Source organism: Sphaerodactylus townsendi, linkage group LG03 (genome assembly GCF_021028975.2).
Source record: "Sphaerodactylus townsendi isolate TG3544 linkage group LG03, MPM_Stown_v2.3, whole genome shotgun sequence".
Taxonomy (NCBI): Eukaryota; Metazoa; Chordata; class Lepidosauria; order Squamata; family Sphaerodactylidae; genus Sphaerodactylus; species Sphaerodactylus townsendi.
Window position 1 is genome coordinate 2,054,373 of NC_059427.1, and position 22,381 is coordinate 2,076,753.

The following is a 22,381-nucleotide window of genomic DNA, read 5'->3' on the forward strand; positions in this document are numbered from 1 at the left end:
GGAAAAGGAGATTGTAAACCTCTTTGAGTCAGTCTTTAGTTCAGTCTCTGGAACCAGCAGAGAGGAGTAGCAGTGGAGAAGAGAACTGGGCCAGAAAGAGCAGAGTGAGGTCTGGTGTTCATTTTGGAGGGCTTTTCTAAAAGCCACATCTTTTAAAACAGTGTATTTTAACAGGGGTTAGCAGGGGTTATCTCTTTTTCTCCTTGTAAGGCTGCTGAGAGGTGAGGCAGCTGAGGCTGCTGAGAGGTGGGGCTTAACAGGAGTTAACAGAGGTTATCTCTTGTTCCTCTTTGTCCTGGGCTGCTGAGAGGTGGAGCTGCTGAGAGGTGAGTCAGTCAGCCTTTAGTTCAGTCTCTGGAACCAGCGGCGCGTGCCGTTAGGCAATTTTGTTTTTAAATAAATAAGGACATTTCCTGAGGGATAGTAGGTACAGATAGCCGGGGAACTGACTAAACGCTTAATATTTAAATATCTAAAACAAAAATCAGATATGAAGGCAGGGAAGCCAGCAGGGGATGGGGCTTTCCAGTGTTTTGCACTGAGTGTCACATGTACTCCACTATCTGCCACTAGGACAGAAGTCGGGTGTGCCCTCGCTGCAATGAGCTCCCTGGCACTCAAGGAATGTGTGCTCTCTTGAAGCCAAGGTGGCAGACCTGGAGAAGCTGAAAGAGGCAGAGAGGGTGACAGACGAGGCTTTCAGGGACCTAACAGCCGGATCCCACTCCCAAGGTGACATCCCTTTAGATGTCATGGAGAATGAAGGTCTTGGGGACGGAGGGTGCCAGTTTGAGGTGGGGCTTGTTGCTCCCTTAGTTGGGACCCCTTCCTTAGCTGGTGATCAGATATCCTCTCAAGACTGAGGATACCCCTCAGGGAGGTGGGGGCTCCTCGTAGTGGGTGATCTGATCATTAGAAATATAGAGAGTTGGGTTTGTGAGAGGCTTGATGACCGGATGGTGACTTGCCTGCCTGGTGCAAAGGTTGCGGATGTCATGCTTCGTCTAGATAGGCTTTTAGACAGTGCTGGGGTGGAGTCAGCAGTTGTGGTCCACATTGGCACCAACAACATTGGGAAATGTAGCCGGGAGGTTCTGGAAGCTAAATTTAGGCTGCTAGGTAACAGGTTGAAGTCCAGGACCCCCAAGGTGGCATTCTCAGAAATGCTACCTGTTCCACATGCAGGGTGAACTAGGCAAGCGGAGATACAGGGTCTCAATGCATGGATGAGAAGGTGGTGTAAGGCAGACAAACAGCAACAAGCAGTTCTTCAAATACATCAAAAGCAAGAAGCCAGCTAGGGAAGCGGTAGGCCCGTTAGATGATGAAGGAACAAAAGGTGTGCTAAAAGATGACAGGGAGATTGCAGAGAAGCTGAATGAATTCTTTGCATCTGTCTTCACCCAAGAGGAGGTGAGGAAAATTCCTGCACCTGAACCAAGCTTCTTAGGAGGCGAATCCGAGGGAACTAGCTTAACATAGTGGTAGACAAGGAAGAAGTTCTGGCAGCCATTGATAAAATCTAAATGCTACCAAATCCCCTGGCCCAGATTGCATTCATCCAAGGTTCTTAAAGAGCTCAAGCATGAAATTGCTGATGTTCTCACATTAATATGCAACTTATCCCTGAAATCTGCCTCCATTCCTGAAGACTGGAAGATGGCCAATGTCACACCAATCTTTAAGAAAGGGTCTAGGGGGGACCCAGGAAATTACAGGCCAGTCAGTTTGACATCTGTTCCTGGCAAATTAGTAGAATCTATCATTAAAGATAAAATTATAAAACATGTACAAAAGCAAGACCTGCTGAGGAAGAGTCAGCATGACTTTTGCAGGGGCAAGTCCTGTCTTACAAACTTACTAGAGTTCTTTGAGGGTGTAAACAGGCATGTGGATAAGGGGGAACCAGTGGACATTGTCTACTTGGATTTCCAAAAGGCTTTTGACAAAGTTCCCTACCAAAGACTATTGAGAAAACTCAGCAATCAAGGAATAAAAGGGGAAGTCCTCGTGATGGGATTAAAAACTGGTTGAGAAACAGGAAGCAAAGAGGGGGTGTGAATGGGTAATTCTCACAATCGAGAGATGTAGGGAGTGGTGTCCCCAAGGATCCTCATTGCAGATAGACCAGTGCTCTTTAACCTATTCATAAAATGACCTGGAAGTAGGGTGGGTAGCGCGGTGGCCAAGTTTGCAGAGGATCCCAAACTATGTAGGGTGGTGAGAACCACAAAGGATTGCGAAGAGCTCCAAGCGGACCTTGATAGATTAGGTGAGTGGGCTAAGAAATGGCAAATGCAGTTCAATGTAGCAAAATGTAAAGTGATGCACATAGGGGCAAAAAATCCAAACTTCACATACATGCTACAGGGGTCAGTGCTTTCAGTCACAGACCAGGAAAGGGATTTGGGCGTCTTAGTTGATAGTTCCATGGGAATGTCAACTCAATGCATGGCAGCTGTGGAAAAGGCAAACTCTATGCTGGGGATAATTAGGAAAGGAGTTGATAATAAAACTGCAAGGATTGTCATGCCCTTATATAAAGCCGTGGTGCGACCGCACTTGGAGTACTGTGTTCAGTTCTGGTCGCCACATCTCAAAAAGGATATTGAAGAGATGGAAAAAGTGCAGAGAAGGGCAACGAGGATGATTGAGGGACTGGAGCACCTTCCGTATGAGGAGAGGCTGCAGCGTTTGGGGCTCTTTAGTTTGGAGAGGAGACGTCTGAGGGGGGATATGATTGAAGTCTATAAAATTATGCATGGGGTAGAAAATGTTGACAGAGAGAAATTTTTCTCTCTTTCTCACAATACTAGAACCAGGGGGCATCCATTGAAAATGCTGGGGGGAAGAATTAGGACTAATAAAAGGAAACACTTCTTCACGCAACGTGTGATTGGTGTTTGGAATATGTTGCCACAGGAGGTGGTGATGGCCACTAACCTGGATAGCTTTAAAAAGGGCTTGGACAAATTTATGGAGGAGAAGTCAATCTATGGCTACCAATCTTGATTCACCTTGATCTGAGATTGCAAATGCCTTAGCAAACCAGGTGCTCGGGAGCAGCAGCAGCAGGCCATTGCTTTCACCTCCTGCCTGTGAGCTCCCAAAGGCACCTGGTGGGCCACTGCGAGTAGCAGAGTGCTGGACTAGATGGACTCTGGTCTGATCCAGCAGGCTAGTTCTTATGTTCTTAGAGAGTTTCAGATTTGTCAGGAACTGGGGAACCTTTTGGGACAAGACAGGCCTGTACAAAAGGGAAGGGCTTCATCTTAACCAAAGAGGAACCAGGCTGCTGGCGCTCAACATTAAAAAGGTGGCAGAACAGCTTTTAAACTGATGCCTGGGGGAAAGCCGACAGGAGCTGAGGTGACTTGGGTTCGGAATACAGAGTCCATGGGGATGCAGACAGAGAGGGAGGTTTTTCTAAATCAACCACATACAAGTGAGGAGCACAGCAATGTGATAAGTGATAGTGTCTATAAAAGGCTAGAGGGCAAAACACACAAATCCCAGGTTAGGGTCAGAGACAGAGTATACAAGTGTCTCTATGCTAATAGTAGAAGCATTCGACCTAAAATGGGGGAGCTGGAGTACAGAGTTTTGAAGGAGGACATTGATATAGTGGGCATCACAGAGACATGGTGGAATGAGGAGAACCAGTGGGATGCTGTTATCCCAGGTTACAGGCTCTACAGGAAGGATAGGACAGGGCGTATTGGGGGTGGGGTGGCCCTCTACATCAAAGAGAGCATAGTGTCACATAAAATAGACAATGCAGGGGGGAGCTGATTCCTCTACAGAAGCACTGTGGATATCAATACCAGGGGTGAAGCATAGTTTAACATTAGGAATATATTATTGTACTCTGACCAAAGCACACAAGAGGATTCTGAGATGGAAAAAAAGAAATTAGAGAGGCCAACAAAAGCAAAATGTCGTGGTAATGGGCGATTTTAACTATCCCCATATAAACTGGAAAAATGCATGTTCAGGTCATAGTAAGGAGAGAACATTCCTAGATATGCTAAATGACTGTGGCTTAGAGCAGATGGTTGTAGAACCAACCAGGGAGAGGAGTGATCCTAGATCTAATTCTATGTGGGACCCAGGACCTGGTCTGCGGGAAGTCAGTAAGTTGTTGAGCCGATAGGGAACAGCCACCACAATGCTGTCAGATTCAGTATCTCTGCATGCTAACAAGTGACAACTACTAATGTAGTTACATTTGCCTTCAGAAAGGGAAATTTCTCAAAGATGAGGGGGGATAGTGTGCAGGAAGCTGAAAGGGAAAATCAAGAGAGTCAAAACTGTCCAATATGCTTGAGGTTATTTAAAAACACAGTGTTAAAAGCTCAGCTGGAATGTGTTCCACAGGTTAGGAAAGTCAGTACCAGACCAAAAGAAAGCCACCATGGTTAACAAAGGGACGCTTTTGGAGGAAATTATTAGGAAAAAAGATGTCTTTTAGAAAATGGAAGTCCAACTTAACTGATAAAGAATACTGCAGAGAATACAAATGGTGGCAAAAGAGAAGCTAGTTATGGAGGCAAAAAAGGATTATGAGAAACGATGGCTGCAACATCAAGACCAGCAAACAAACAGTTCTTCAAGTACATCAAAAGCAGGAAGCCAGCAAGGGAAGCGGTAGGCCCAAGTAGGAGGACAAAGGAACAAAGGGTGTGCCAAAAAGATGACAGGGAGATTGCAGAGAAGCTGAATGAATTCTCTGCATCTGTCTTCGCCCTGCAAGAGGAGGAGAGAGGAAAATTCCTGCACCTGAACCAAGCTTCTTAGGAGGCTTAATCCGAGGGAACTAGCTTAACATAGTGGTAGACAAAGGAAGAAGTTCTGGCAGCCATTGATAAACTAAATGCTACCAAATCCCCTGGCCCAGATTGCATTCACCCAAGAGTTCTTAAAGAGCTCAAGCATGAAACTGCTGATGTTCTCACTTTAATATGTAACTTATCCCTGAAATCAGGCTCCATCCCTGAAGACTGGAAGATGGCCAATGTCACACCAATCTTTAAGAAAGGATCTAGGGGGGACCCAGGAAATTACAGGCCAGTCAGTTTGACATCTGTTCCTGGTAAATTAGTACAATCTGTCATTAAAGATAAAATTATAAAACATGTAGAAAAGCAAGACCTGCTGAGAAAGAGTCAGCATGGCTTTTGCAGAGGCAAATCCTGTCTTACAAACTTACTAGAGTTCTTTGAGGGTGTAAACAGGCATGTGGATAAGGGGGGAACCAGTGGACATTGTCTACTTGGATTTCCAAAAGGCTTTTGACAAAGTTCCTCACCAGAGACTATTGAGAAAACTCAGCAATCAAGGAATAAAAGGGGAAGTCCTCGTATGGATTAAAAACTGGTTGAGAAACAGGAAGCAAAGAGTGGGTGTAAATGGGAAATTCTCACAATCGGAGATGTAGGAGTGGTGTCCCCAAGGATCCCGTGATTGGGACCAGTGCTCTTTAACCTATTCATAAAATGACCTGGAAGTAGGGTGGTGGTAGCGTAGGCCAAGTTTGCAGATGATACCAAACAATGTAGGGTGGTGAGAACCACAAAGGATTGGCTTGAGGGAGCTCCAAAGCGGACCTTGATAAATTAGGGTGAGTGGGCTAAGAAATGGCAAATGCAGTTCAATGTAGCAAAAAAAAAATGTGATGCACATAGGGGCAAAAAATCCAAACTTCACATACACGCTACAGGGGTCAGTGCTATCAGTCACAGACCAGGAAAGGGATTTGGGCCTTAGCTGATAGTTCCATGGGAATGTCAACTCAATGCATGGCAGCTGTGAAAAAGGCAAACTCTATGCTGGGGATAATTAGGAAAGGAGTTGATAATAAAATTGCAAGGATTGTCATGCCCTTATATAAAGCTGTGGTGCGACCGCACTTGGAGTACTGTGTTCAGTTCTGGTCGCCACATCTCAAAAAGGATATCGAGGAGATAGAAAAAGTGCACAGAAGGGCAACGAGGGATGATTGAAGGATTGAGCACCTTCCTTATGAGGAGAGGCTGCAGCGTTTGGGACTCTTTAGTTTGGAGAGGATTCGTCTGAGGGGGGATATGATTGAAGTCTATAAAATTATGCATGGGGTAGAAAATGTTGACAGAGAGAAATTTCTCCCTCTTTCTCACAATACTAGAACCAGGGGGCATTCATTGAAAATACTGGGAGGAAGAATTAGGACTAATAAAAGGAAACACTTCTTCACACAACGTGTGATTGGTGTTTGGAATATGCTGCCAGAAGAGGTGGTGATGGCCACTAACCTGGATAGCTTTAAAAAGGGCTTGGACAGATTTATGGAGGAGAAGTCGATCTATGACTACCAATCTTGATCCTCCTTGATCTCAGATTGCAAATGCCTTAGCAGAGCAGGTGCTCAGGAGCAGCAGAAGGCCCTTGCTTTCACATCCTGCCTGTGAGCTCCCAAAGGCACCTGGTGGGCCACTGCAAGTAGCAGAGAGCTGGACTAGATGGACTCTGGTCTGATCCAGCTGGCTTGTTCTTATGTTCTTATGTTCTTATGTTCTTATGTTCTTATCTTCGCTAGTTCCTCGGAATCGCCTCCTAAGAAGCATGGTTCAGGTGCAGGAATTTTCCTCACCTCCTCTAGGGAGAAGACAGATGCAAAGAATTCATTCAGCTTCTCTGCAATCTCCCTGTCATCTTTTAGCACACCCTTTGTTCCTTTGTCATCAAAAGGGCCTACCGCTTCCCTAGCTGGCTTCCTACTTTTGATATACTTGAAGAACTGTTTGTTGCTGGTCTTGATGTTCGCAGCCATGCGTTCCTCATAATCCTTTTTTTGCCTCCCTTACAGCTAACTTGCTTCTCTTTTGCCACCATTTGTGGTCCCTCTCATATTCTTCATCAGTCAAACTGGACTTCCATTTTCTAAAAGATATTTTCTTTTTTCTGATAATTTCCTCAACCTTTCTTGTTAACACATTCCAGCTGAGCTTTTATTACTGTGTTTTTAAATAACCTCCAAGCATCCTGGACAGTTTTGACTCTCTTGATTTTCCCTTTCAGCTTCCTGCGATCCCCCTCATCTTTGAGAAATTTCCCTTTCTGAAGGCAAATGTAACTACATTAGTAGTTGTCACTTGTTCGCATTCAGAGATGCTGAATCTGACAGCATTGTGGTTGCTGTTCCCTATCAGCTCAACAACATTGACTTCCTGCACCAGGTCCTGGGTCCCACATAGAATTAGATCTAGGATCACCTCTCCCCTGGTTGGTTCTACAACCATCTGCTCTAAGCCACAGTCATTTAGCATATCCAGGAATGCTCTCTCCTTACTATGACCTGAACATGCATTTTTCCAGTTTATATGGGGATAGTTAAAATCACCCATGGTTCCAGAGACTGAACTAAGGACTGAATGACTCACCTCAGGAGCCCCACCTTTAGCAGCCCAGGACAAAGAGGAACCTCTGTTAACCCCTGTTAAGCCCCACCTCCAGCAGTCTCAGCTCTTAGCAACCTTACAAGGAGAAAAAGAGATAACCCCTGCAAACCCCTGTTAAAAATACACTGTTTTAAAAGATGTGGCTTTGAGAAAAGCCCTCCAAAATGAACACCAGAGTCACTCTGCTCTTCCTGGCCCAGTTGCCTTCTCCACTGCTGCTCCTTTCTGCTGGTTCCAGAGACTGAATAGTGGTAGACAAGGAAGATAGTGGTAGACGAGGAAGAAGTTCTGGCAGCCATTGATAAACTAAATGCTACCAAATCCCCTGGCCCAGATTGCATTCACCCAAGAGTTCTTAAAGAGCTCAAGCATGAAACTGCTGATGTTCTCACTTTAATATGTAACTTATCCCTGAAATCAGGCTCCATCCCTGAAGACTGGAAGATGGCCAATGTCACACCAATCTTTAAGAAAGGATCTAGGGGGGACCCAGGAAATTACAGGCCAAGTCAGTTTGACATCTGTTCCTGGTAAATTAGTAGAATCTATCATTAAAGATAAAATTATTAAACATGTACAAAAGCAAGACCTGCTGAGGAAGAGTCATCATGGCTTTTGCAGAGGCAAGTCCTGTCTTACAAACTTACTAGAGTTCTTTGAGGGTGTAAACAGGCATGTGGATAAGGGGGAACCAGTGGACATTGTCTACTTGGATTTCCAAAAGGCTTTTGACAAAGTTCCTCACCAGAGACTATTGAGAAAACTCAGCAATCAAGGAATAAAAGGGGAAGTCCCTCGTGATGGGATTAAAACTGGTTGAGAAACAGGAAGCAAAGAGTGGGTGTGAATGGGAAATTCTCACAATCGAGAGATGTAGGGAGTGGTGTCCCCCAAGGATCCGTTTTGGGACCTTTAACCTAGTGATCTTTAACCTATTCATAAATGACTTGGAAGTAGGGGTGGATAGAGTGGTGGCCAAGTTTGCAGATGATACCAAATTATGTAGGGTGGTGAGAACCACAAAGGATTGCGAGGAGCTCCAAGCGGACCTTGATAAATTAGGTGAGTGGGCTAAGAAATGGCAAATGCAGTTCAATGTAGCAAAATGCAAAGTGATGCACATAGGTTAAAACAAATCCAAACTTCACATACACGCTACAGGGGTCAGTGCTATCAGTCACAGACCAGGAAAGGGATTTGGGCGTCTTAGTTGATAGTTCCATGGGAATGTCAACTCAATGCATGGTAGCTGTGAAAAAAGGCAAACTCTATGCTGGGGATAATTAGGAAAGGAGTTGATAATAAAATTGCAAAGATTGTCATGCCCTTATATAAAGCTGTGGTGCGACCGCACTTGGAGTACTGTGTTCAGTTCTGGTCGCCACATCTCAAAAAGGATATCGAAGAGATAGAAAAAGTGCACAGAAGGGCAACGAGGATGATTGAAGGATTGGAGCACCTTCCTTATGAGGAGAGGCTGCAGCGTTTGGGACTCTTTAGTTTGGAGAGGATTCGTCTGAGGGGGGATATGATTGAAGTCTATAAAATTATGCATGGGGTAGAAAATGTTGACAGAGAGAAATTCTCTCTCTCTCACAATACTAGAACCAGGGGGCATTCATTGAAAATACTGGGGGGAAGAATTAGGACTAATAAAAGGAAACACTTCTTCACACAACGTGTGATTGGTGTTTGGAATATGCTGCCAGAAGAGGTGGTGATGGCCACTAACCTGGATAGCTTTAAAAAGGGCTTGGACAGATTTATGGAGGAGAAGTCGATCTATGACTACCAATCTTGATCCTCCTTGATCTCAGATTGCAAATGCCTTAGCAGAGCAGGTGCTCAGGAGCAGCAGCAGCAGAAGGCCCTTGCTTTCACATCCTGCCTGTGAGCTCCCAAAGGCACCTGGTGGGCCACTGCAAGTAGCAGAGAGCTGGACTAGATGGACTCTGGTCTGATCCAGCTGGCTTGTTCTTATGGGTCTCCTACAGGAGAGAAAAGGGGATATTAATTCAAACTCCTCCTCCTCCTCCTCCTCCTTAAGAACTGTGTTCTCGGTACATTACTGGAAAAGTACCCAGCATAGGGTGAACCGTTTTTTACCCAGACAAGGAGGCCTGATCTTCCCTTTGAACCTCCAACCACATGGAAAACATTTCAGTGGCTTTTTTCCTTCAGTGCATAGAAGCGACTGGAACTCCATGGAAACCATCTCCTGGGACTTAACCTCCTTTTGCCAGTGTGGCTTCTAACCTGTTTTGTGCTTTTTACAATCCTCGAGTCTCGGTGCAGCTTACAAAACACATTACTTTCACCTCTCCACAACAGGGACCATGTGAGGTAGGTGGAGCTGAGAGAGTTCAGAGAGAAACTGTGACTGGCCCAAGGTCACCCAGCAGGCTTCAGGGGTAGGGAACCTGCGGCTCTCCAGATGTTCAGGAACTACAATTCCCATCAGCCTCTGTCAGCATGGCCAATTGGCCATGCTGGTAGGGGCTGATGGGAATTGTAGTTCCTGAACATCTGGAGAGCCGCAGGTTCCCTACCCCTGGTGTAGAGGAATGAAGAATAAAAACCCTTTATACACATCAGAGCTGGCTGTTCTGTAACCACTATACCATTCTGGCTCTCTGCAAGAAACTACCATGATATTCAGTCCAGCACCCACACAGAGTTTCCTTTTAGCTGTGTGGAAAACCAGGAAGATCCAGCTGTCAACCAGTTCTTGGGCAGGGGTGTGGGAGGAGGAGAAAGAGAATCTAGGACTTCACTGAATGATCCCAATAGACCAAAAAAGACTCCCATGGTTTTCGGAAAAGATACCAGTGGTGAGAAGGGCAGGGAAGGCCTACAGGTAGAAGTTGTACAAAAGGGTCTTTGGCTTCCTCAAGCTTCGCTGTTCTTAAGAAACACTCACTTTTCATACAATAACGACTACTGAAATATACATTAGCCCCTTAAGAGCCACAGCTGAGGTCATCCTTGGAAGCACCTTTGGAGCATCCCCGATTGCTGGCCTCAGAAGGCCTTTCCCAGCAGATTTTACGATTCTGCCATATGTAACCATGAGGAATACTTACTCGCAACCAGCCTTTCTTTGGATGCAACACATTTGTCTTTCTCCACCGTAATCTCTCTTAAATTCCTGGCTTCTTTGGCACAGAGAGAGGGAGAGAAAAAAAAGAGAGAGAGAGAGATTGTCTTTATATGGGGAAGGAAAGAAATCCAAGGAAGAGGAAATGTTCTTTGGGAAGAACTGAGATTTGGGCAAGATTATAGCCTACAACCCCAACCAGTGCAAAGGAGACAGGAAAAAAAGTGTAATCCGAAATGGCACCTGATAATAGCTCTGAGGGTTTCTTAGCCAGCCAGCCACAACACTGGCATCATCTGCCCTGGGCAAACCAGGGGGTGGCTTGGGGGGCTCTGCCTGGCCATGCTGAAGACTGCCTTTGCTGACACCCCACTAATTCGAGGTCTGCAGAAGGGAGCAAGGAGGGGGCAGGCCTCAAAACAATAAATGTTGGTCTTTCAGATTTCATCCCAATAGCAGAAACTTCTGCCTTTGACACCTATAAAAAATCCTTACCCACGCAGGCCAGACTCTCGGAGGTCTCCAGCATGACTTCCCTGTAGAGAGCTTTCTGGTCCAGGTCCAGCAGGGCCCACTCTGCCTCGGAGAAATACACGGCCACCTCCTCCAAGGAAACTGGAGTCTGACAACAAAAGCATTCCTTTATCAGAGATCAAGCCCAGTTGAGATGGCTCACTGGAAGGGGGCATTCTGGAAGGGTGTCCGATGGAGAGCTGGGCATGGGTAGAAGGGGTGGGGTTGAGAGCTTCTTGCCTGGGCCTTTCAGCACCAGCTGCCAGAGGACAGCTCCCCAGAGAAAGGAGGAGGACCCATTCTGCCTCCCATTCATCTCCCTTACCTGGACTGGAGGGGCAGCAGCTGTTTCCACACCTGTGCCAAGAGAGCGGATCAATACTCCCTCCTCATGGCCTGCGAAGGAGAGAAAAAGGGAAGGTCACATCTGTCCCCAAGCCCCTCCCCAAAGACGCTAAGGAAGCCTGGCTTTCCTTCCCCAGCATCCTACTTCCTGTTGTGGCTGATCAGATACTCCAATAAAGACAAGTAGAAAACAAATGTTCCCACTATGGGATTTCAGAGGATGCTCCCCGGAATGTGCAGGTTGTGCTTATTCACAAAATGGAACAGATTGGCAGAGATTTTTCTCCCTTTAAGTCCCCAGAGTGCCTCTCATGGAAAAAAAGGTGGGATATGAGTATTGTCATCAATGTGAGGAATTCCCTCTACGAATTTCCCAAGAATCCTCCCCAATATTACCTTTCCCCCTTCCCTAGAAGCCCCTGTATCCTCTTCCATTGTCCTGCCTCATTCTCTGTTTCTTAGCCAATCATCACCCTGTCTTTCATCTACCTCCAACCTTCAGCTATATTTTTCAGTTTTTTTTACTCATATTATCCCACCTCTCTCCACACTGGGGACCAAAAGCAGCTGACATTATTCTCCTCTCCTTTTTATCTTCACAACAGTCTTGTGAGGTAGAATTCAGGAATGATTCAAAATCACTCAATGTGTTTCCATGAGAAGGTGGGGATTGGAACCTGGGCCTCCCAGACCCTACTCTGAAGTTCCAGCTGCTGCGTTGCATTGGCTTTCACAGGGTGGCTGATGGTCAATTGAGGGCCCTCCCCTCCCCAAATCCTGCTCTCCTCAGCCTCAACCACAAAAAGCAGCTCCGGGAAGGTCCCAATCCTAGCTTGGCCTAGACCAGTGATGGCGAACCTTTTTGAGACCGAGTGCCCAAATTGCAACCCAAACCCCAGTTAATTATCGCAAAGTACCAACCTGGCAATTTAACCTGAATGCTGAGGTTTAGTTTAGAAAAAAACGGTTGGCTCTCCCTCTTCCTCCTCCCACCCGCCGAGCAGGGCCAGCCTGCTGTAGCCTCCAGCAAAGTCCCACACGCACCGCTCTGTGTCTCTCCAGCATCTCTGCCTCCTCTGCGCCCCCCCCCCCCCAGGCAGCAGCCACCTGGAGCACAGGCACCAGGCCCACCAGCCAAGTCCTCCCTGCTCACCACGGTGTGCGCACATCATGCTCAGCGGCCCAGGCCAGCCTAGATGTGGGGGTGATTTTCCGCTCCCCACATGACAAACTCTGTGCACGTGCCCACAGAGAAGGCTCCGAGTGCCACCTCTGGCACCTGTGCCATAGGTTCGCCATCACTGGCCTAGACCTAAATGGTCCGCCCACAGAGGCCAAAAAAGTCCCGTAGTTCTTTTCAGTTTCAGAGATTTCTGCCAACTTGGAGTCCTTTTCATCTTTGTAGAAAGATGTGTCTGGCTCGATCCAAGCTCCAGAAACCGGATGTAAGCATTAAAAGCATGGGTTAGTTCGGAGCTTCGGGCTGTGGTGCTATCAGTACGCTGATGACACCCAGCTCCTGTTCACGATGGCGGGTTGTCCAGCCTCCGTCCCGGGGGCTCTCCAGCGTTGTTTGGAGGCTCGCCGCGTGGAGCATCTGGTTGAAAGTGAGCCGGCTGAAGCTCAATCCAGCGAAGAAGGAGGTCCTGTGGGCGGGTTGAGGAGAGAGGCCAGCTGACCTCTGCCTGCCGACGCTTGATGGGGAGACTCTACATCTGGCCTCATCAGTTGGCAGCTTGGGGGTTACCCTGGACTCCATGTTGTCATTGGAGGCGCAGGTGGCAAAAACTACCGGGGCTGCCTTCTACCACCTGCGCCAGGCAAGGCAGTTGGCTCCGTACCTTCCTACCTCTGACTTGGCCACAGTGATCCATGTGACGGTCACTTCTAGAATGGACTATTGTAACTCGCTGTATGCTGGCCTTCCTTTGGCCCTGACCCAGAAACTAAAACTCGTTCAGAACGCGGCAGCCAGGCTCCTTTCGGGAGTGAGTAGTGCAGACCAGATTACTCCGGTCCTGTATCAGCTCCACTGGCTGCCGATCGAGTTCCGGATCAGGTTCAAAGTGCTTGTTCTGACATTTACGGCTGTGAGCAGTCTTGGACCTACATACCTGCAAGACCGCCTCTCCCCATATTGCCCCTCTTGACTCCTATGCTCATCAGGGGGAAATTTACTTAAGGTTCCCAGCCCCACACTGGAACCCTACCCATCAAATTCTCTGGTGCCCCATTTGAACCAGGAACAAGGAGCCCTTACTGACCATGTGACAGGGCGTATGGGACATGCAGCTGGGTCTGAGGCTCCTCCCTCTCCTCCAACAGAGCTCCTCCCATCTCGGAAAACTCAGCTTTCAGCTTCACGGATGGACCCCGCATCTGAAACAGCAACAGCAACAGATAAGACATGGAATGGAAGACACCAAGGAATGGATCCTGCCAGACTCTGCACGGTTCTATCAGCACACCTGACAGGGTTTCCTTTCAACACTGAAAAGTTATCTGGAAGGAACAGGAAGTTCCCTAAAAGAAGTGGCTTCTAAAGCAGCCTCTTAAGTCTTCCATCTGGATGATCAACACTTGGCCAAATATCGAGACATTGGTGGGAATCTTTTAGGAGAACGCCAGATATTAAGCTCTTCGCATTGAAAAGTGAGAAGCCCTCACCTGTTCTTGCCTGCCTCTTCTCCTCTGCCTGACTCAGGAGGAAACCCTCGGCCAGGGCCACCGCCTGGGAACTGGTCTCCGGCCCACATCCTCTGACCCAGCGCTGCATTTCTAGGGGCAGAATGGCCAGGAACTGCTCCAGGACCACCAAGTCCAGGATCTGCTTCTTGGAGTGCCTCTCTGGCTTCAACCAGTTCTTGCAAAGTCCATGGAGCTGGCTGCAAACCTCTCGGGGCCCACTGGCTTCAAGGTAGCGGAACTGCCGGAAGGATCCGCAAAGTGTTTCTGAGTTCAGGGGCTCCTGATCCCAGACCTCTGGCGCAGCTCTCTCCCAGAATGCAACACCAGTCGCAGATTGGATGCGATGGGGGCCTTTCCTTGCTCTCTTGCCAGGCCCAGGTCCTTCTGGGTCCTGCTCTTCCATCTCCTTCTCCTTGGTTGCCTTCAATTGTGAAAAGATGTCTTTACTCGCTTGGCTGTGAAGGGAAACTTCTCCCTGTGAGGGATTGGGGGGGAGGGGGGACAGAGAACAACTGAGGGAAGAAAAACAAAATAGAATTGAGATACATGGAAGATGAGAACAAGAACGCCTCTTGCAGTTCGTAATAACATGTTGTTATATTACATACAGAGCTTTTAAAGATTTGCCTGTTTGGTTCTTTGGGGAAATTAACTGTCTCTGCCAATTTAAACATGCTATAAACTGTTCTCTGATGACTCCGGAGGTCTTTTCTGGGTAGGAGGAGGATGAAGAGTGGTGTCTCTCCATGTCTCCCTCTGCAACTCCTAGGTTACCTTCCAGGCACGAGTAACTAAGTTCTATTTAATTCAAAGACGAATACTTGTTGTAACCCGCCCTGAGCCCTCTGGGAAGGGGTGGGATAAAAATATGATAAAATAAATAAGGAGCTGAGGGAGTTCACGTTTAGGAAGATTCCAATAACATCCATACAAAATATTAACAGCAATCATCACAATACTGTAAGGAATTCCATAGACGCAGAAATAAAAGGCTTTGGGAGTAAAAGTCCATTTATTAAGACATCTTAGAAAGCTCGGCACACGAAAGTGGCAGGAAATTTGACACTTCCGCCTGTAGCCACAGGTATTATAATACCAGTCACCCCATCCCCTTCCTAAGCTTCCCATGGGAACAGAGGCTTCCATCTCCGCCAAGAAAGACCTAGCCGTCTCAACATTTAATTCATGGCCATCACGCCTCGGGACTGTGGAATGCACTCTTGGCCAGGTTACTTCACCATCAACACCATTGAATCCTTTACACTCTGCCTCCCCTAAGAAGGCCAAGACCCGCTTCCCCCAGGTTTGTCCAGCGGAAAGTGGCTGCCGTGGAAAGCAGCAATAAAGTGGGTGGGGCTTCTAATCGTTTTCGAATAAACTCCATTGATTATACCCAGAGGAATATCCCCACCTAAGAAACTAGCAAATATTGCAAGCGTTTGCCAGGCATTGTGACAAAGCGAGTCCAGGATAGCCGCCAATTTACGCGAGTGTTTGTGGGCCATCAATAATAGTCGGTGGAGCCTCTCCGCTGGTCGCATAGGCATCGGAAGCGGGAGCCTCCCTGAGGTAAGCTGGAATGGAAGACAGGATGGATGTTACTAAGAGAGTTAGGGCAGTAAATCTTGCCGGCAGTGACATCATTAATCACTTTAGTAATCTGAAAAGGTCCCACAAATCTCTTGCCAAGTTTGGAATATCTATGCACGTCTCTGAGATTTTTTGTAGATAAATACACCCAGGAACCCACACGCAGAGGGAAATCCGAGCGGTGTTTATCCGCTTGCAGTTTTTGGGAGTCCTTGCTTGTTGTAAAGCTGTCTGGACCGAACTTCCATCCCTCGGCTAGGGATCTAAATCCATTGTTGAAATTCTGGGGTCCAAAGCAGCTATGGGTAGTTGTGGCAACGGGCGGGAAGGAGCTAATGACAATAATTTCAAAGGCTTTGTACTACTATGAACCGCATTGTTATAGGCGTACTCAGCAAACGGAATAAGCTCGCACTCAATTGTCTTGGTGGTAGTTGGTGTAACAACGTGAATACTGCTCGAGGGTTCTGTTCGCTCTCGCCTCGCCACTTTGAACGTGGTAGGGCGGCGATGTCATGCCTCAACCCCAAAAAAATGCTTTCCAGAACTTTGAGATGAATTAGTCAAGGGTCGAGACCACCTTAACGTGGGCGGAAATGGAGACGTAAACATGTTGAATAAAACAGCCGCCAACTTTAGGGAGCCGAGGGGATGGAAGCACATGGAATAAAATGGGCTTGCTTTAGAGAATAAGTCTACCACCACCCATAAAACCGTATTGCCATGACTTTCGGCAAATCTGTAATGAAATCCATGGAGATGACTTCCCAAGGGCGGAAGCTACCGAGAGGTTTCAATAGTCCATGGGCTTTCCGGATGGTTTTGGCTTCTGCACAAACCGAGCAGCCTTTAATGTATGCCTTCAATGTCTTTGCGACATGCCACCAGAACTACCGGCGGGCTAAGTGCAGAGTTTTCAAAAGCCAAAATGTCCAGCTGAACGGGCATCGTGGCAAGCTTCAAGAACTTGCTTGCGGAGGGGGGGGGAGGCACGGTGGCTCATTCCCTCCGGGCCAAACTCCATTCTCCAAACGCACTGGGAGTCTCCTTCGCTGTTGGAGGCTCACGCGAGCCCGCGGCCTCCACCCCAGGAAAGGAGAGACGAGACTGGGAACGGGTGGAGGAGAAGTGGACGCTTTGAGATCGGGTGACAGCCAACCCCCAACTGAGGGGTAAGAACAGTGCGGAATGTCTCGTATAGCCCCACCCTCCCTCGGTAGGCTGGTGAGCTGGCCAGCCAGTTTGTTGGTTTTCCCAGGGAAAAATGGACTGTAAAAGAGAAACGAAAGAAATCGGCCCAACGGTTGTTTTATGGACATCTTGAGGGGGGTGGAAAGAGCTGCCAGGTTTTTATGATCCGACCAAACTTGAAAGGGTGCTTAGCCCCTTCCAGCCAGTGGCCAAGTGGAGAGTGCTGCTTTGATGGTCAGTAGTCTCCTTTGTCACCCACAGTCCAGTTGAGTTCGCACCAGAGAATTTTTTTAGACAAATAAGCACACGGAACCAGTCTACCATCTTTATTTTTTCTGCAACAGGGCTGCCCCTAAGTGCTTTGTCCGAGGCGCCCACGCGAACCACAAACGGAGATCCGGTCAGGGTGCTTTAGGATAGGTTCGGTGGTAAACGGAGATTGTAATGGTTGAAAGGATGTTTGACATTTCTCAGACCAGACAAGGGGCCCCGGCTTACGGACAGTGGATCTTACCCTTAGTGCTGCAGAGGTCTGTGAGAGGGAGAGTCAGTTCAGCAAAATTCAGTATAAAATCACGAGAGAAATTAGCAAAACCAAGAAACGACTGGAGTTCTTTATGGGTTGGTGGGGTGGCCATTGGAGGACTGCATCAATTTTAGCAGGATCCACAGTTAAGCCCTCGGCTGGTGATCCGTAACCCAAATAGTCAATGGAGGTCTGATGAAAGCAGCATTTGGAGAGTTTGGCAAAGAGAGAGTTGTCACAAGCTGCCAATACCTCTCGAACCAATATTTCATGCTCTCTATAGTTTGCGAAGTAAATTAAAACGCCATCTAAGTATACAACCACTCCCTTTGTACAGTAAATCATGGAGAACTTCGTTGATAAGGGCCATGAAAGCTCCCGGGGCCCCACTTAACCCGAATGGCATTATTAAATATTCAAACTGTCCAAACTTTGTGTTAAACGCAGTCAGGTGTTCATATCCTTCAGCAATTCTGACTCTGTAGTAAGCTTTTCTCAAGTCCAATTTAGTAAAAATGCGCCCTTTGCCGAGTGCATCTAAAAGGTCCTTGATCAAAGGCAAAGGATATTTATTGGACAGGAGACCGCGATTGAGACCTCGATAATCTGTGCAAAGCCGTGAAGACCCATCTTTCTTTTGACAAACAAAACGGAGCAGCGCGGTGTGTGCTTGGTAGCTCCGCCGATGGTTACGAAAGCAAGGTTCTTATCTAAGAAGGCACGGGTTCTTCCTCCTCATTGGGACTCATGCGTAGATTCTACCCTTGGGTAGTTGTGCCCCTGGTTGTATGACAATTTTACAGTCAGTGTCTCTGTGGGTGGCAACTGATCGCGATTCCTGCTCCTGAAAACTCTGGCTAGATCCTGATATGCAGGTGGGATGCCAATAGAATCGTGGAGCACCTCACTGAGGAAGCCAGAGAGGGTGTGTGTCAGGAGACGCTGGGTTTTCCAGTTCGTTCACCACAGGGAGGGTCAGTGAATTCCCAGGATCCTTTCCTTCCAAAATGAATTCCTTGGTTCATGTAACAAATAACCAAGGCATGCCCAAAACTATGGAGGTTTGGCCACTGGTGCCAAAATGAAACTAATTTTCTCCCAATGGTCGGCGCGAACGGAGGAGAACCGGGCTGTGTTTTGTACTGGGCCGTCCCCTGCTTCCGAGGGGCTGCCGCCCATTTGGGTGAATGGTATGGGCTTAGCCAGGGAATTCGGCCCAGGACCGAGCCCTCTGCCACCTGGGGCCGCATTAAGCAGTGGGAGCAGCCGAACTACGAAGGGCCGAAAAGAATGCGAGTGTTTAGCTGGGTTGGCCAGAAATGCTTGAACAGTACGGGAGTTTTTCTGCCTTCACTCACCGCCAGGAGTCACCCATGTCCATGGGGCTGAAGAAAGACAAACAGCTGCTTCCCTCCTCTGGGTCGCCTTCGTCAAATCAGCTTAGACGAAGCCAGCGGGAAGGCTAGCCTGGCTGACTCTGCGCAGGGTGGTTTTGGGCTTTAGGATTTGCAGCGCTGAGCTGGAGCTGATGGTTTTGGCTTCTTTGGGACAGTTACGGCTAGGATGACCTGGCCCTCCGCATGTAAAGATTAATAACCCAAGTCGGGCGACGGGCATACTCAGAGGGTGTCGTTTCGTAGGGAGCTGCTGGGAGCTTGATTTGAGTGGACACAGTAGTGGTTTCGAGGGCGCATACGGCCTCCTTGACGAAGCCGATTCCAAACGACGCCACTTGAGACCCCTAACTGGATCCAATCTGCAATGGTACTCGAGGGAACTCCGAATTAAAACAATAACACCGTTACCGTGAAGTTTGCTGTCCACAGCATCCGAGAAGTATTGCATTCGTGATTACGCTCAGGCCTGTACTACTCAGGGAGGAAGCTCCAGTCAGCGCACAAGACCAAATTCACGCGGACAAATTCTTCTGCAAACGGCGCGGTTGCGCTTGGCTGGATGGTTTTGATGGAAAGCGGATAGCTTCGATTCTCAGCGCCTGGATCTTGAAAGCCAGCTTCTTAAAGCTTGGGAGGGAATGCGGCACTGTAATGAGAGTCCCCTCATCCTGCAAATCCAAAACAAAGTCCACGTAACCAGTCGGGTTGCTGCCCCATCCAGGACTGAGCCGCCGATGTCCCGTGATTTTTTCGCTCAGACCGGTATAGATCATCGCAGGTCTTCCAAAGTGGGCATTGAGTTGCAAGAGTATGAAGTAGGAAGTTTGGAAGCGGGTCCCATCAAAACGGCTGGTATCGGGGCTTATAGTAGCCCTGCTGCTCGACGGCTCTTGCGCTTCGCTGGGGAGGTGGTTGGCGCTGGTTGAGCAGGTTGGGCAGGCAGCTGTTGCACGGGGGGCCGGAATCGGGCGCTACGGTGCGCTGGCTTGGGGTGGCAGGACCCAGGCACGCGGCCCCTGGCACCGCATGATCAGTAACAGCATAGGCTCCAACTTGGGGCCCCTGGTCTGCTGCCTCCTTAGTTCCTCTCCAACGCAGCTAGCTCCCTCCTCCGCGAAGTCAATGCATCTTGCGCGCATGCAGCAGCTTTTTCCGCTCTTAACTTAACCAGTTCGTCCCGCTTAAGGGCTTCAGTGAGTTCACTTTGCGCGGCGAGAGCCTGAACGCTTTCGCTGCTGCCGCTGTAAATCCAGTCTGGACTGTTCCAGGACTTTATCATGGACTGACAGATTCTGGGCATATTGTCGCTGGAGCTGCCTTTGGCACGGTCCAACTCGAAGTTGGACTTCTTTGCGCTATTGTTCCCGTCCCTCTGCAGGTTTTCGCCATTTGCTGTAACTGTGCCCTGCCTCCTCTCCATAGCTGGCGCGCTCACGGTTCCACATGCCGCATGGCATCATCTCGAAGTCGCCTCTACCTCATCCCAGTCTTCTCTCGATGGGAGAGGAAACCGGTCCGGGACTGGGAATGCAGGCTTTCTTCAGACTCTTCGCCATCGTGGAAGCTGAGCCATCGGAGACACCGAAGCCGCCCGCCAGAGCTACCGGTGGAGCCCTCGAGGCAATCACAGATGGTCAGCGGCCGGCTGGGGACCGGGATGGGGGTCCGACAGTTGCACGGATACCCCCCTCCCAATTCCAGGTTGAATCCCGTAAGTCCTTTGGATCGGGCCTCCCCAGTGTTAAAGCACGGTGGTTCCCTTTTTGGGAGTATCACCAAATACTTCCAGTCCAGGAATCGCTCAATGGATTCCCTGGGTTGCCGTGATGAAAGGTGGTCAAGCCCGCCTCTCCATGACAGGTTGCATCTGAGGTTTGTAATCCACACCTAAAACGGTAGAGATCCGATCCACAGGCGCCGGGATCCATGGACAGCGCTAAACGACTCATGGAAGTCCCTTAACCGCCGCCGCCACGCCCCTCGCTCCAACGTAAAGCGAAGACTCCTCCGGCTGATACGTAGGACGGGGAAAAGAGCCACCAGCGAGGGCCCGCTTCTCCTGCCGGTTTCTCCAGATTCAGAAGGGAAAGGTCGAGCCCTCTTTGAGGGCTACCGCGCAGCCTTCCGCCAGTAACATCTCAACCTCTCCATCGCCAAGACAAGAGGTCCACCGCACAAGACCATATAGATGATTTGAGATTCCTGCCACAATGTAAGGAATTCCATAGACGATGAAATAAAAGGCTTTGGGAGTAAAAGTCCATTTATTAAGACATCTTAGAAAGCCTTGGTACACGCAGTGGCAGGGAATGACACTTCCCGCCAGAAGCACAGGATATAATACCAGTCACCCCATCCCCCCTTCCTGCTTCCCATGGGAACAGAGGCTTCATCTCCCGCGCAAAGATAAAGTCTCCGCCGATGCATCTGGCCCATCGCCCGGGCTGTGGAATGCACTCAAGGTTACTTCACCATCAACACCATTGAATCCTTTACAAATACACAGTAATAATATTAATGTATAGTTTCATAATAGAAAACAGGTGCTCTGCCTCCATTGCCACAAAGCATTTTTAGTGGGTGTGTTGGGGTGGGTGGGTGGGGGTCAGTCTCTTCAGGAACAGATCCCTAAAAAAAATCCTTCCAGCAGATCAGACTTCCCCGAGGCCAAGGGGCAGATCCTGAAAAGTTCATATAATACCCCTGGATTGGGGGAATATGGGTCAGGGGTGCCTCCACTCTCCTCCAAGCTCCCTCCATTGCTCCATTGTCTCTCTCTCTTCAGTGTAATGTTCAACTGATTCGCTCTTCTGTAGGTTCCCCGTAGAGGGCAAGCATAGGGCATGCTAAAATAGGGCCCCACTCCTGATGTAGTGGTTTGAATCGGGTGGGGCAAGAGACCCTTTCCTGCCAGTTCCCAAAATCTTCTGCATACCTGGAAAGCCACCATCCTCAACCCACACCTTTTTTGGATGCCCTGCAGAGAGCAACTGGACCAAAAAGCTGATGATGATGATGATGATGATGAAGAGAAGGAGGACTTCACTTTTCTCTTCCATAGGAGTCTCAAGGTGGCTTACAACTGCCTTCCCCTTAATGGGCACTTTGTGAGATTGGTGGGGCTGATAACATTCGGAGAGAGAGAGCCGTGAAAGGCCGAAGACCACCCAGCAGGCTTCATTTGCAGGAGTGGAGATTCAAACCTGGTTCTCCAGATCAGAGTCCAGCACTCTTAATTATAGTACACAGCGCCACAAAAATGCCAGACTTCACTAGAAGCTGGGTTGCAAAGGGGGCAGCACAAATTTTGGATCTCATGTCCTCTTCAAATGAAGTGGTTTTACATCAAAAGAAAAAAGAAAACCACTGCCATATTGTAAATCATGTCTTAGTGTATTGACAGCACCACCCAAATCCGGCCCCTGCTGCTTCATGGGGCAAAAAACATAACTCACAAGCATACATCCTGATAAATCCTTATGATTCTGATATGTGCTTACTTTAAATCAGGGGTCTTCAAACTATGGCCCTCCAGATGTTCATGGACTACAAACCCCATCAGCCCCTGCCAGCAAGGCCAAGTGGCAGGGCTGATGGG

The 22,381-nt window shown here is 48.5% G+C and overlaps 3 protein-coding genes across 3 annotated transcripts in view; all 3 read right to left on the reverse strand.

Moving 5' to 3' along the window:
* LOC125428554 (zinc finger protein 420-like) overlaps nt 1–22,381 on the reverse strand; it is a 577,239-nt gene that overhangs the window by 207,554 nt on the left and 347,304 nt on the right. The window lies entirely within an intron of this gene.
* LOC125428839 (zinc finger and SCAN domain-containing protein 32-like) overlaps nt 1–22,381 on the reverse strand; it is a 665,212-nt gene that overhangs the window by 150,525 nt on the left and 492,306 nt on the right. The gene's annotated exons all lie outside the window — the stretch shown is intronic.
* LOC125428544 (zinc finger protein 709-like) overlaps nt 1–22,381 on the reverse strand; it is a 79,923-nt gene that overhangs the window by 3,778 nt on the left and 53,764 nt on the right. The window contains exons 4-6 of the mRNA XM_048488833.1: nt 11,372–11,442; nt 11,029–11,155; nt 10,520–10,591 (exon numbers count right to left, since the gene is read on the reverse strand). Coding sequence (XP_048344790.1) covers nt 10,520–10,591; nt 11,029–11,155; nt 11,372–11,442 — 270 coding nt within the window. The remainder of the gene's footprint in view (nt 1–10,519; nt 10,592–11,028; nt 11,156–11,371; nt 11,443–22,381) is intronic.